This window comes from Haemaphysalis longicornis, unplaced genomic scaffold (genome assembly GCF_048455015.1).
Source record: "Haemaphysalis longicornis isolate Haplotype H1 unplaced genomic scaffold, Haemaphysalis longicornis Haplotype H1 scaffold_1, whole genome shotgun sequence".
NCBI lineage: Eukaryota > Metazoa > Arthropoda > Arachnida > Ixodida > Ixodidae > Haemaphysalis > Haemaphysalis longicornis.
The window spans coordinates 98,115,525-98,130,779 of record NW_027526203.1 but is presented as its reverse complement, the minus strand read 5'-3'; the positions used below and the strand labels follow the sequence as shown (position 1 = coordinate 98,130,779).

Below are 15,255 nucleotides of genomic sequence, written 5' to 3'. Positions count from 1 at the left end.
TTTTTATTTCCGAAACAGGCAATGTACCCTGTTGGTAAAAAGCATGTGCGTGAACATTTATTTCAAAAACGTTTATTAACAATTTATGTTTAACAAATGCACGTTATCTATTTCCACATAAGTATTTTTTTTCTTTATTAGTTTCGTAAAAATTCGCATTCTTTTCGCCAAAAATTTCTCACTTGGATTTCCGCCTAGTCCTATCCCTTAACTACCTTCCAGCACGAGATGCTAGTCCGTCTAGGACAAAACCCCCCGGGTGGCTACGCGCCTCTCATATCTTGACTCTCGTCTACCCAACCGACAACCAACCAACCGGGTCTCGTGAGGGCGCGAGCGGCGACATTGATACCTTGCGTGCACACGACGTACACTTGAGGGCAGCAGTGGGGGACCAGTTCCAACGAATTCCGAACTGTGCCGGCTGAGGGCCCGCTGGGAGATCGAGAAAACCGGTGGTTGCCGCCACGGAGGGAAGAAGACGAGGAGCGATGCATGCGCCTGCTGGGAAACGTGCGTCCACACTCGTCGTCCCCATCCTTTCCCAGGCTCGTGGAGCGGCCGGTCTGGCTTGCGCTTCTTCCTCCTGACGCTGTTCGTGCTGTTCGCGGCCGCAGGCTGCCGTGCGCATCTATGGCGCCCGGCATGATGTTCGTTGGCTGGAGCGCCACGACTCCTCGTTCCTTGCCGCCACGCTGGCCATCCGCGTCAAGTCAGCACATCGGGCACCCTGGAGGCTGCCTCATCATTACCTCCAATCGTGGTTCGTCTCAGAAGGCCGACCCGCAGCGCATCGCATACACGACGTCTCCCAGGTAAACTCGTCTTACTCCCGGGCATTTACCTGGTGATTTAGTAGCTCTTACAACTCCCGTGGCTTGTTTATTTTTAACGCAGTCTGCTTTTTTTTGGCCTAAGTGAATTTAATTCTTACGCGGAACGGAAGCCTGATATTTTTGAAAATAGGGCAGCTAGAGTTGGAACACGGGAAGTTGTAGATTATTTCATTTCATTTCATTTCATTTGAAGTTTTCATTAATTTCACGTTTTTTTCTACACGAGGAGGCGGGAGAAAAATCCACCCTACGGCAGCTTGACGAGGCCCCTGCCTCCTGTAACATGGACAACATTACGCACAGTATATACAAGAGCATTTTGTTGTCAAGCATAGGCAAAATAATATGTTGTCAATTTTCCAACATTGTATAAATACATAGTTACGCGCAAATATATCAACTACACACGTATGCAAATGTAAAATCAACTTGGCATGCATGCTAAAATTCCTACGTATCCCTACACTCTTAGGCAAAAAGGACTAAAAGTTCGTCCTTTCGGGGACTAACAGCCTCTGCCACAATCATTAGTCCCTTTGGGGACTAACTGCGAGGGGACGAACGGTTAGTCCCCCACCCGGATGGTCCGTTCCGATACTCCCCAAGGACGAACCGCGTAGAGTGCACAAAAAAGAAAAAAACTCCGCCACCGGCAGGGGTCGAACCCCTGACGCCCAGAAATACACACAAGGAAGTCGACGCGCTATCAGCTAGACCACGCCGCCGGGTGGTAGCTGTGTTAGATAATATTCCAGTGTATAGCGTGTAGTTCTGTGCATAATGCAACAGATCCATTGCAACTGGTGCCCGAATTTCTATCTGTGCAAGCGAACGTGACCGCGTTTTGCGCCTTGCACTTAGCGCTTTGCTACGTTTAGGGACTATTGCTCAGTTCGATTCGAAGTAGAGCCTCACAACCATAGTTTTTCTCGTAAATAACAATCAACTTGTCCTCGCCTCGTTGAGATAGGTAGCTGGGTGATCGGACGACTCATTTGTTTCCGCACAAATTAGCGCAGGCGAAGTGCTTTCTTAGTGTTCGATACATATGTTAAGTGCACTATGTAACGTATGTGAAAGGTGTCGTCTGTGTGAGTGTCATAATAAGGAAACATGCCATATTTCCTGCATCGGCGAAAGCGAATTCGGTGTTGCTTAGCCTGAATTCTTCAAATTCGCGTCGCTAGACGATTGCGACTGGGAAATGCAAGCGGGTTTTACAGCAGTTGTAGCATTGTCATAGCTTTGGTGCCCAAGGCAATTATGTACCGAGTGTAAAAGATAACTTCGAGACGCTTACCTGTAGCGGGCATTTTTGTTTTGCAGTTGTCATCAGCAACATGCGTTTTTTCTTGTCTGTTAAACATATACATATTCATTACGCTCAGGAATCCACTTTTGCTATTGTCACTAATTTTTGCGTTACTGTTAAGGCGCTTGAAAGCCGTTATTACCTCGCACGAATCGTATGCAACACAGCGTATCAACATAACCTCGCCGAGAAGCGTGTGGCAATCGCGCTTCGCCGCTCCTTGCCGTTACCCGCCGCTCTACTAACCCTAGGCGATTTTCTTATAACTAACATCAATATTTTCTCCCGTGGCACCATCTAAAGCACCCAGTGACTGCAATGTCTTGTGTTTTGGAAATATAAAACTGTTCGCAGACATATGCGCGAAAGGGCAACGACGACGCCATTAGGGGATTAACGACGCAGCAAAGAGACTAACTGCATGCGTTTCGTCTTCCCGTTACTCCTTATAGATCGGCGGGGACGAACAGTTAGTCCGCATTTATGCACACGGCACGTACTCTGCCGCAGATACTCCCCTTGAAGATGAACGGTCGCCCGCGAAGACTAACGGTTGTATTTAGTCCCTATTTTAGTCCTTTTTGCCTAAGAGGAGTCACCTACATACAAACACAAGACAGACCAATACAATTCTTCGTGCTTTTACATCGGCATCAACCTTCCAGTAAACACAAAATTTGTTTAATCAAATCAAGTATGACACAAGAAAATAAAAGAAAGTTCAAAATAATTGAGCATTAAGGAATAGCTGAAACGCGTGTTTAACTGATAAGGTGTGTATTGAAGGTTGAAGGCTGTTTGAAGGCTGTTTAGCAATAGCGGTATTTTGCTACGTAGCATATTATCCCCGTAAATGGTTCTGTTAAGAGAGACCGACCAGAACTCCGAATGTCTCGGAACACGTGCATGGACATTTTTACTTTAGACGTAATAACCAGGCTATTCGTACCTTTATTTCTTTCTGTAATCACCTTCTTGCAGAAACGGTAATCATAGAAGTTTGGGATGCTAATCAGGTTACTTTTTTCCATCAGAGGACGCACGGGGAGGTAAGAGACGAAGTTTGAGATATTTCGTATTATTCTATTCTGTAATCTAGTAAGTTTATGTATATTTGTAGAAGTAATGGTACCCCACACAAGAAAAAAGTATTCAATGTATGGTAAGAACAGTGATTTATACAGTAAGAGTCTAGTTTTCATTGCAAGCAAGTCTCGGGGACGGTAAAGTGCACCTGTGACACGTGATTGTAGCTACTTGATCTGTATGTAAATCCCAAAGCATATTTTCAGAAAATGTTGCTCCTAGCGTCTTAAAACTACTGACTGGTTGAATGGGAGAGCCGTTTAAGAAAAGAGCTTGGTTTTGGTGCAGCTGTTTGTTTTTTGCTCGGAATACAGCAACTTTGGTCTTGTCAGTACTTATAGCTAGTCCATTACACGATGCCCATTCACCAAGTTTAAGCAAAATTTCACTTCCTCGTTTAAACAAAACTTCACAGTTAGTATCTGAAATGAATTGACTTGTATCATCTGCTTAAATTACAAATATAACTAAAGGATCAATTTGAAGTCGTAATATACTCCCCTGGTGGGCTGCGAACATAGTCTCTTTTTGGAGGAACGGTGAATATTTAATGAAACATATTGGGTACGATTACCTAGATATGACTCGACGATATTGTGCGCTGGCCACATATACCGTAGGATTCCAATTGTCGCAACACTTTCCTATCAAGGGAATCAAATGCCTTGGAGAAATCTACAAAAATTTCAAGAACTAATTTTTTGTCTTTAATAGCTTCAACAGTGAATTCTTTTTGGTCCAGAAGTGCAAGTTCGGTAGAACAGCTTTTTCGAAATCCATACTGGAATTTTGTTAGTGAATGCTGTCTATCCGTAAAAGAGGTAAGTCTAGAATGCGGAAGTTTTTCTAACACCATAGAAAAATGGTCAAAACAGAAATACGTCTGTAATTTACAAGATTGTTCTTGTCACCTTTTTCATAAATAACGACAACCTTCGCTATCTGCGAGAAGAGGGGAAAGTTCCGATAGAAAAACAAATATTAAATATAGGCATTAATGGAGTAGTAGGCAGGTCCGCAACAAGTTTTGATGGGATGTGTTTGCATATCGAATGGATCCGAAGTATTACTATTATTGAGTGTCATAATTGTTAAGAAAACTTCTTGCTCTGTTACAGGAGTAATATATATTGTATCTAAGCAAGGAAGATTCACGTTCTTAGAACTGTCGCATGTAATTGTTGTAAAAATCATATTCACAAGATGGTCATTGAAAGCATTCGCAAAAGCGCTTCCTTTACCCCGATTGCCATCCACTGTAACTTCGGTTACTACTGCGGGTGATTTTGAAACGTTGAAGATTGAATTTAGGTTGCTCCAAGTAGCAGCAGAATCACCGCTGGATTTCTCAAAAAGGTTATTGTAGTAATTGTTCCTAGCCTTGGCTATTTCTTTCATAAGTTTGTTGCGATATTTTTTAAACTTCTTTTGTAGATCAGTGTCACGATCGGTGCGAAATTTATTATACATATAGCATGTTACTTTATTTTATCTAAGAGATTAGGCGTCATCCAAGGTTTGAGAATTTTGCGAGGCGTCTTTAACCGCTTATATGGGAAGTTTTCGTGATAAAGAGATTTTAATTTGCTTAAGAAGGAATCAAAAGCTAACAATGCATCTTCTTTTGAAAGAACGTCTGTCCAGTCGGCTGTGGCCAATTGCTCTCGAAATCTATTCAAATTTTCAGAAGAAATGTTTCTTACGAAAGACGCCGATTTATGAAACTTTCTAGATTGTTTGACAGCCTTAAAAATAGGAAGGTGATCACTCAAATCACAGGCTATGACTCCAGCTTCAATATTTGTAATACGAGAACCCACAAGAAAAAAAAATCAAGTAGAGTAGAAGAATTAGTGCTTACTCTGGTTGGGTGGTCAATGAAACTAGTTAAACCGAAGGTTTGGTACAACCAGGTTGCCTCATTTTTCATAGGACTATTACATATCAAGTATATGTTAAAGTCACTGCCACAGATTGTCCCAAGCTTATTCCGAGCGGAAAACCGGAATAGATTTTCTAAATACGAAAGAAAAGCTGTGTGTGATCCAGACGGAGGGCAATATACAAAAGAAACGACGTACTTGTTCATGTTCAGTGACGAACTTCATAGTCGTTATGTCTGCAAGTAAAGGTTTTGACAAGTTCACATCGGTATTCGTTTTTCATTAATTTTGCTACGCCACCGCCGTGCCGAGTTGGGCGGTTTAGAAAAAATGCGTTATATCCTGGCATTGTGAAAAAACCCTCACTATCAGCGAACCATGTTTCTGACAGCATAACTATGTCAATTTCAAAAGCGATTTGATTGAAAAGGACTAGTGTTTATTTATAGCAGATTGAGCATTTAAGTGAAAAATTTTTAAACCTGATAAGTAATCATTACCAAGGTGCGCGCATAGCTCGTTGGGAGTGACGTACATCGGTTGCATATAAACACCTTATGTTATTCATGTCGTGGTCGGGGACTTATACTATTGGTTCAAGAGACCTTTGGGAATTGACAACAATCGATTTGTCGCCCTTCATTCATCTCACAAGAACCTTTCCATAGCTGTGCCACTCAAAATTCATTCAGAATGTCATTCACGACATCCAGAATTCAAAAAATTATATTTGTGAAGAACCTACTATCCGGTGAAATATGATCGTGCAGTGCCTCAATAAATGCAAATGCTAAAGTTGACTCATTTGTGTTGAGGCAGCTGCTCCTGAACGCGAAGAGGCGTGGAGGCAGCTTGTGAGTTCTGTAGGCTGTAATAAAGCGGCAGCTGATACTTGGAAAGCCTCTAAAAATTGCAAAGGCAGGTTAGTAGAAAAGCGCTGTGTTTGCACTCAAACAAGAAATAAATAAAAATAAACCACGGTAGCCATCACCAGTAACAAAAAGGAACGGGGTTTTCTGAACACTACCTTCGTGAGGTGAACCTGCCGCCAGCTTCTTCAATCATGCGAGCTGCCGTCACGGGCTTGTACGAAAGCCCTAGCACACGCACCTTAGTTGTACACTGCCATGGTATCCCTCATGTGCTGCAGGGGTCACATGTGTATCGGCGTTATAGGAACAACGAGCGAGCTGTGAAGAGCTCCAAAACGAACTGCTTGACCGATTTGATTTAATTGCACGGTGTAACGCGCCCACGCAACGCAGGTATTCAGCCGCAGTGGAGGGCTACGGATTAATGTTGATCCCCTAGATATCTTTAACATGCGCCGAAATCTCGAACACAGGTGCGTTTTGATTTTTCGTCTTCATCAGAAAAGCGGCGGCCGCGGCTGGGAATCGAACCCGCGACCTCGTGTTCAGCAGCGCAACACCTTAGGCGCTGAGCCGCGGCGGCGGGTGAACTACTTGGCTAGGCAAACGGGAGATTCACCGTCTGCGTACGCGTGCGTTGCGTTGCCACAACGCGAGTGAATGTGCGATTGGCATTGGCCACATCCTTTCATGGACGGAAGCATCTACGCCGAGTGATTTAGACATCGATAGAGCGGACCTTTCCACAATAGTGCACAAAACATTAAACAATTTGTTTTTTTTTACAGCGGAGCTGCCTATGGCTAAATCGCGGAACGTTATGGGCAAGAAAAACGAATACTGGGAAAGCCACCTGACAAAGATAAAGCTTAGACATATAAAGTTCAACTGCATGATTAGTTTAACATGAGACGGCTTATATTGCGCTTGATAAAATGCTTTCCTAGCATTGCATTAGTGTTTAGAAGCTGAGCCGAGTTTGACAAATTTGGTGTAAGCTTGGGTTTTGCAAGCTGGCTTTCCCCCAGTGAGTGCTGCACAGTGAAGCGTACGCGCAAAAAATAATCGATGCGAATGGGCAGGGATGAGAGTGACGCGAGTGTAATCACCGCCGGGTGCCGACACTAATCCGGCGTCGACCGTTCTCGGGATATTGCAAATAAGCGACGAGCGAGAACCAGCGATTCATATCGTGAGTCAGAGAATGCCGCCAAGGGCCGTCGGCGCGAAGCTGCCGACATGAAAGGGTTCAGGGACAGCCGGATGCAAAGAGTCTTTCTGGATTGCCACTTCTGCGCCACGGTGCAGTGTGTACGGCTGGCTGGGGTTGGATAACGACTTGACTGAGGACACGAAAGTGTGACGAACGCCGGCTGCGGTAGCACCCTGCGCACACCTTCTGCATCGCGCAGCTTTGCCGGACCACCTTCACCGATGTAAATGGCCGGCGATCTTTTTCAACGTACCCTCGCGAAGCTGTATATTCTTTTTCTCGTTTCATTTGTATGCAGACGTGCCGCAACAACGTGTCGAGAGTCTTCGTCCCCGTATTCCGGCACTGCTACACGGACCAGTCGCCGGCAATGCGTACCTTCCTGGACATCGTGCTGGTGTTGACTCATGCAGCTGGACTTCTGCCCTCTGCTTTTGAACAACACCAGAACCAAGTCAACGGTGGCCACGGAGCTGTACACGTTCCTCCAGATCTCCGAAAGGAATGTCTCTGCAAGCATTTCCAGCAGCCGGAGCCACCGCAACGCCATTGGCTCGCACTTGACAGCACTCAACGAGCTGCTGGCGAGCCACTTGGGGTAAGGAACTGCAAGGGATGAGGCATTTGCCTGGCAATTGCAATTCTTCCGGCCTCCACCCTTTCCGGAATTGTAATTGTAATCGGGAAATTTCATAAGTACTTCAGTATTTTTCCAGAGCGTCCGACATCTTTGTGTATAGCCTGAGGGTGCCGTTTTTATCAACGGATGGTGTAATTCTACTGCGTGCTTTATTAATAAATGTGATATTTCGGGGTGAAATTGGGGCACTTCTATTTTGATTGCCTACCATCCTTAATAATTTCGGATGGATGTTGTATGCTAACGGGGTTACTGTTGTATCGTAGTAGCAGATTTTTCATATTCTGATCCACAATTTGCAAACTGGGGTACCATAGGGCCCGATCAAGGTAGTATGTTATGTGATTTTGTATTAAAGGCACCGATTTTTGTTGAGTATATTTTCTCTAACCCAACTGAAAGGGCCTAACGTAAAACACCTGAACCAGGAACGTTTTTGCTGACAGTGCCCTAGACCTTTTAAAATCGGTATTTTTAGATCGACCAGCTATACCCGGCCCCCTTAAAAGGAACGCCGGCGACCATGACAGTGAGCGTAGTATCACTATTAGACGCTACATGGCGCCACCTTTCAAACTCCAGGAAATGTAGTCCAAAATAAAAACATTTCCGCCTCTTGATTTCGAAATTCCTTGGGTTACCTAGTAAACAACGCTGCCTTTCATATGATATAGAGGACATGCACCTCACAAAAATCGGTTGTCGTGCCCCTTAAAAGGGCCACGCAGACAAAATACAAGTTTCTTTTATTCAAGAGTTTTGGTGTTTTACGGTACCCGCAGCCATTGTCCGGCAGACCGCGATGCTTTATTTACTCAGAACTTGTCAGTTTCAGTGGAAATTTTAATTATCCCGCTAAAACGTGTTTCATGACGTCGACAATGACGTAAGTAGAGTAGGTCCTTAAAACTAAAAATAGCCCGCTGACCAGGGCTGCTACCATCTCTCAGACGGCCATTTGGTTATCTTGTTTATCGGACGCTTGATAGATCGCGCTGCAATACCGCGGAATGCCAGCGTTCGCACTTCTCTTCTGGCCGGACTCATATACCTGCCATATTTCTATTAGGGTTGATACTACTCGTTTCCTAAACCTTAGACAATATGACTCGAACAACATGGTCACGTAAGTGGCCGTGCTAAAATATGGTAGTTAGTCCGGTAGTTAGTCCAGGGTAACAGAGTGGATCCCTAGAGAAGGCAAGCGTTGCAGGGGGCGGCAGAAAGTTAGATGGGCAGATGAGATCAAGAAGTTTGCGGGGATAAATTGGTCACAGTTGGCACAGGACCGAGGTAATTGGAGATTAATGGGAGAGGCCTTTGCCCTGCAGTGGGCGTAGATAGGCTGGTGATGGTGATGATGAGTCCGTGGTGTGCCAGACAGGTCCGACACGTTCATCGGCTGTGTTAGGAAATGTCACAGTAACAATGAGTGGACTGTAAACCCCAAAAAACAATGAGTGCACTGTGAAACCCATATGAACAGCGAGCCTTTGCATGAACACGTGAATAACTTTCTGTGAACAGCAAAAACACCTGCCGAACTTCTCTTTCCCCTACCTGGGAAAGAGAGTGACGCCCCTTCGGTAAATGAGCGATGCACATTTATTACGACGAGAAATTCCCTACGGCCGTAATTGACATCCCGAACAAGAACGACGGCATAGAAATAGAAATGACATTTATACTTACGGGAGGTCGTCGGTCACAGACGTCCATATTACGTCACGCTTGGAAGAGGGACTTGAAAATTTTAAAAGAATAAACAGTGTAAAACAACGCACCACAATACAGAGAGTACGAAAAGACACACAGCTACCAGTTCGTTGCCTCGTTGTTTCGTTGTTTTCAACTCTGTTTATTCTTTTTAAAAATGTACCAACTCGCCATTTCAACCTGAAAATTGCTGGCCCTGAGCCCGTGAAGGCCAAGACTTCCGGGTAAAATTTGTCATTCAATAACGTGTATTGAGCTTACTCACAACAGCACGCACATATTGTAGTTTGCCAGCCTACACAGGCTACATTGTGTCGAAAGCGTCTGTATAGTCCTTGCACAAAATCAGCGGTAGCAGTCTGTGCGCTTGCTTGCTGACGCGACGTTCATTTACACTCAACAACACAGACACCGACGTGCCTGTGCACGTTGGACACACATTACACAAGAAGTCACTCCGAGAGGCGCGGTTGCTTTCTCTTCGTCGTCTGTCCACACTTTACATACATGCGGCTGTTCGTTCGGCTACGGCCGTCCGAGGACAGTGGCCGATGATCGCGCTCATGGAATGTCTAAAGTGAGATCCTAGTTCCAGAGTGCGATGACTGTCAAGCGTCGTACCAAGTCCTCTCCGAGTGATCACATCCGCAGTCGCAGGTCGGTTTGCGTTTTCAGCCGCACTGCGATTCCCTCCTGCAACGACGCTGTGATTGTGCCGGCGGTGCTGCGCGGGCATGTCCGGGGGGGGGGCAAGCAACAGAGGAGTACGAGCAGCCCGAATGTGTACACTTTGTGACGGATGTAGCTGCAACGTATGCTTCAAACCGCTCACTAGTTGAAACTGACGTAGCTTCCCTAACACTGTCTTCAGCAAATCTAACGGCGCCATCCTTTCCTTCGTAAACACCACGAAGCCGCGGAGGCCAGTACTGAGGTAAAAAAAGTTTGGACAAGAGTGACTTCTGAGTTTAACGGGTGTACTAAAAATGTCGGCTCCTCTCAGGCAAGAAATTTAGGCGGCCGCGAGTGGGGCCACTTGATTCAATCCAGGCGACTTTGGTTCACGCCCATGGTAAAAGCCCTGGATTGATTATGGTCGTCTGCGGTTAGAACTGAGGAATATTTTCGCAAACACGTGATGAATATTTTCGCAAATTTCCATGGTGTAACATTCGTTACACCATGGAAATTTCGCCAATCTTGATTAGAAACTATCTTATTAAATACATGAAAGCAACGGAAGAATAGAACGTTCCTGTGTTTGTCTTTGTAATTCCCAACTACGTTCGTAGAGGATAGGCAAGTCGCGTGGCACGCTGTACTGCGGTCCCCTCAAACCACGTGGAGGTCACAAGGCGCAGCTTGAGTCTAGTGCGAGGGGCCTCGACTTGCGCTGCAAATTTACAGGTGCACGGACGCGACGCCGAGCTTCTCCAGGATCAAGTCACCATTCCGGACGGGCATGTCTAGCCCACTGTTCACCGTCGGACTTCGACATTTCTTTTTGACGCTGCTACCACTGCTGCTGTTAGAAGACGTCGTCGTGTCAGCGGGCTGCCCGGATCTCAGGCTGCAGCCCAGCAGCTTCTCGATGAAATCTTTGCACAGCTTTCGGAACGGGGCCTCAAAGCCCAGGTAGAAGATAACAGCCACACCCATGCTGACAGCAAGGTTGCCAGAGAACACGTACAGCTGCACAAAAAAGGAATGATGTCGACGGTTAAAGAGATCGAACGGTGCAAACATGTAGGCGGCACCAACTGTGTGGTGACGCTACATGTAGAGAAACCTGCCCTATAGCCGCGGCTTTTCTCTTCTCTATGCCTCACTTCCAAATCTACTGCGTCCGTTGCCTGCATGCCACGCATGCCGGAATACAACACGACATGAACGCCAGCACGTATTATAGTCGTTAAACAGCACTTGAAGACAAGGACGATAGAAGAGCGGACACAAGACGGGGCTTTCTGCTTTATCCATAGACCTCGGTCAGAAGCGCTTAACGACCGTAGAAGAACTGACTAGCCTAACTGCTAATACTGCGGATTAAAGCAAAATGCCGTCGGAAAGACGCCTTCGCTATAATGTATGCTATCATCCGTAAATGTTTACGCTGTGCAGAAACGAGCCACCGATTGCACCTGCCGCGCCTCTTGGTGGCAGGAACGTGCTACATACACACACATAGAAAGAAGCAGCATTAATTTAAAATTGGTTTCGAATTCAAACTGTCACAGATATAAGCGTACCTAGCCATACGAAAAAGGCATCGTATGAGCGACGAACAAAACTATCTTTTACCGTGTTTGTAACTTCTGACTTCGTCCAAGACCTTTATTTCTGACTTTTTTTTCTGTGGTTTTTTCTTCCAGATTGCCTGATACGCGCGGTTTGATAAATTGCCAATCTCACCATGGACATGTGACTCCCGAAAATCCTTTCGCGAATGGTCCACATCTGAAAGTCGAGGACCACCGGGTGGGCAAGGTACACGCCGTATGTCAACCGACTCAACGGAAGCCAAGCCTTCCATGCCAGCACCTGGTTCACCAGCGCTGCGTACAAGAGTACAAACAAAAATGATGTCACTTTTTAGGCATAACACGTACTACACAGTGAAAAACCGTAGTGAACCTTGCCACATGTTCGAGAAAGCTTGACTTGATAAAACCTTCTAGTCATATTCGCAATCATTACCTCTGGCCTGGTTTGACCACTATTGGGACCGGGTACGTGAGTTCCTTTCGTTAAGGACAGCATGGCTGACTTTCAATATCGCCTCCTTCCGAATCGCTCAAAACTGGTCTTTCTCTTACGCCATTTTGGTGCGTATGCGGGCGTATTTACTGACAGTTACATGCACGACGCTTACCCACCGCAGTTTTTTTTAAACATTTGTACGATATGTGGTGTGACGTCCCCGAAATATCACTGCCTGCTCTTCTGATGTGGTTGTTCACCTGACGGGTTGCCGCTCCACGCGCACTTGGAATAAATCATAATGTTCGCGGCTTCGGCTCAAACAAATGTCAAGCCGTTACAGTGGGAACATCTCCAGCGCACTTCAGCGCCGCTGCCGAAGCTGTTGCTTTTATGGTATCATTGCGCGTTGGATTACCTGGCACCACCAACAACTGCCGCACCTCCTTTCCAGGATCCTTGAAGAACTGCTGCGGGTTTTGAGTATGTAGTTCGAACAACACGTTACGAAATGAAGATAGCTGGGAGGTGAAACCATATCGCATTAACGAAACCCCAAAGTAGCATGTGCGCTGCAAAACCATGTCGCATTAACGAAACCCCAAAGTACCATGTGCGCTGCAGTGCACTGTATTTTTTTTTGTCATCTGTGAGCTATTAAGATGAATTTGAAGTGTTGAAAAGGCTGGGAATTACATATATATTTAAAGTCAGGGTTACTCTCCAAGACCGCTCCGAGTAATCACATCTGCAGTCACATGTTTTTCCTGTTTCAAGCCGCACTACGATTCCCTCCTCCAACAAAACTGTGATTGTGCCAGTGATGCTGCGCGGGCATTTCCGGAGCGGCCTCTTGCAAGCAACAGAGGAGTACGAGCAGCCCGAATGTGAACACTTTGTGAGGGATGTAGCTGCAACGTGTGCTCTAAAAACGATCGTCTGCTTCAAACCGCTCATTAGTTGAATCTGTCGTAGCTTCCATAACACTGCCTTCAGCAAATCTAACGGCGTCATCCTTTCCTTCATAAACACCACGAAGACGCGGAGGACTGTACTGAGGTAAAAAAAAGTTTGGACAAGAGTCACTTCTGAGTTTAACGCGTGCACTAAAAATTTCGGCCCCTCCTTTCTAGGATCCTTGAAAAACTGCTGCGGGTTTTGAGTATCTGGTTAGAACTACACGTTACGAAATGAACATAGCTGGGAGGTGAAACCCTATCGCATTAACGAAACCCCAAAGTAGCATGTGCGCTGCAGTGCAGTGTTTTTTTTTTCTTTCTGGTCATCTGGGAGCTATTAGGAGGAATTTGAAGTATTCAAAAGGCTGGGGATTACATGAAGATATAAAGTCAGGGTTACTCAAGTAATCGCTTCTCCTAGGGTCACACTTCCTTACGGCAATCTCAGGCTACCTAAAATTCTATCAGACGCTGTTCTGAAAGCCAATATTTTGCCAGAGATATGTCCTGATATTACGAAAGAGCCAGTATTATGTTGCTTATTCATATTTTCTAATTTAAGTAGATGAGGAAGGCGGATTAATAATGGGCGACCTATGCTCACCGCATCGGTTGGTGAGGCAGGCGTACACGGTCCAGCCGAGACCCAGCGCCCAGGCGGTGCGGTGCAGGGACGAGTAGAGCAACGTCTCGAGGTCGGAAGCCTCCACGTTCCGGTTCCATTTCCACGTTCCGAACAGCGACAGCGACATGCACAGAGCTGACGCCAGCCAGAGGGCTGCTTGGGACACCTGCACGGTTGGGAGAACAAAACAGGGTAGGCCTAGTGCAGCACTGCCAGATGAATGGCAAGATCACAGTAACAGTGAAAAATAATTTTCCAGTCTCTATATGGGTGATACATTTAGACGTTTTGCAGTAGAAGCCACCGCTGGGGTTCAGTGGCTATGGCGTTGTGCTGCTGAGTCCAAGGATCCCGAACGCGGCGGCCGTTTTGCTTATGGAGGCAAGGACGCAAGGGAGGAACTTTGAAAGTAAGCGTCAGATGCATGCAAACGCGCTACACGGACTCAGTAGACTAGGGCATGAACATATATAGGTTCTTTAGATAATAATGTTTGTGTCCTCTTACCCACCACCTCGGCGAGCAGGGACTCGCCGAGGTGGGGGGTGGTGGGCGGGATTTTCCGCTGGAGAAAGCGCTTTCACGTGGTGGTTTTCATATTTCGCGGGGTTGCTTTATCAGGCAGAATAAATGAGTACGTAATTCGTTCGTCGCTGACAATACCGCATTTGAATGCCTCTCGTGGGTACCTACAAGTGCTTCTTTGACACTTTAATAATTAGGAGAGTACTTCTCGAGTTACATAATTACAATAATTTCTCACTAACAAAAAATACTGTCAGCCTCTCCACAGTACTGCAAACAATATACACCAGGTTTTCTTCGAGTAACGCCGTTGTTTTTTTTTAATCTTGGTGGATGATAGCTGCGACACCCTGTAAAAACAAAGTTTAACGCATATCGTTATTGCGCGAGCGAATCCAGTCATCCCAGGCATGAGCACACCAACCGAAGGACAACGCGTGTCAGGGAATGTCCTGATCGGGCCGTGCAGACCATTGCAGAGCTGACCTTTGTGAGTCTTGTCAACGGGTACTTGAGGACCAGGAAGGCTGTGCACATGCCGACAGTGAAGGGGCCTGCGTGGGTGTAGGGCCGCATCACCACGTCTTGGACCATGGCCATGACCCGGCTGCAGGACGGAGCAAAGTCGTACCTCGTATGAGGGGCATCGCACAAAGGCCTTCTATTAACACTAATTCGTGGTTTGCCTGCCTTACATGTTGACGTCAAAGATCAACACGTCAACACATTTGAGATGGCCCCAGCCAGGCAAAAAAGACAATATAAATAAGCTCTTGCACTGAATCGCAAATTAACGTGCAACGTCGAAATAGAGGTGCAAATATATCTCACTTCCAGATTTGAAATATCAAATTTGACGCGCTTGAGGCACACCTGCATTGGAAGTAT

General features: G+C 46.0%; 1 protein-coding gene across 3 annotated transcripts in view; it reads right to left on the bottom strand.

Moving 5' to 3' along the window:
• Positions 1-9,465: 9,465 nt before the first annotated feature.
• The window catches only part of LOC144178324 (nose resistant to fluoxetine protein 6-like), a 305,623-nt gene continuing 299,833 nt past the window's right edge, over positions 9,466-15,255 (bottom strand). For 2 of the 3 annotated variants that reach the window (XM_077706099.1, XM_077706090.1), the window contains exons 13-16: positions 14,854-14,974; positions 13,822-14,008; positions 11,971-12,113; positions 9,468-11,250 (exon numbers count right to left, since the gene is read on the bottom strand). In XM_077706099.1, coding sequence (XP_077562225.1) covers positions 10,960-11,250; positions 11,971-12,113; positions 13,822-14,008; positions 14,854-14,974 — 742 coding nt within the window. In that variant the 3' untranslated portion in view covers positions 9,468-10,959. Of the gene's footprint in view, positions 11,251-11,970; positions 12,114-13,821; positions 14,009-14,853; positions 14,975-15,255 lie in introns of all 3 variants that reach the window. The other variant, XM_077706081.1, reaches the window with a different exon arrangement.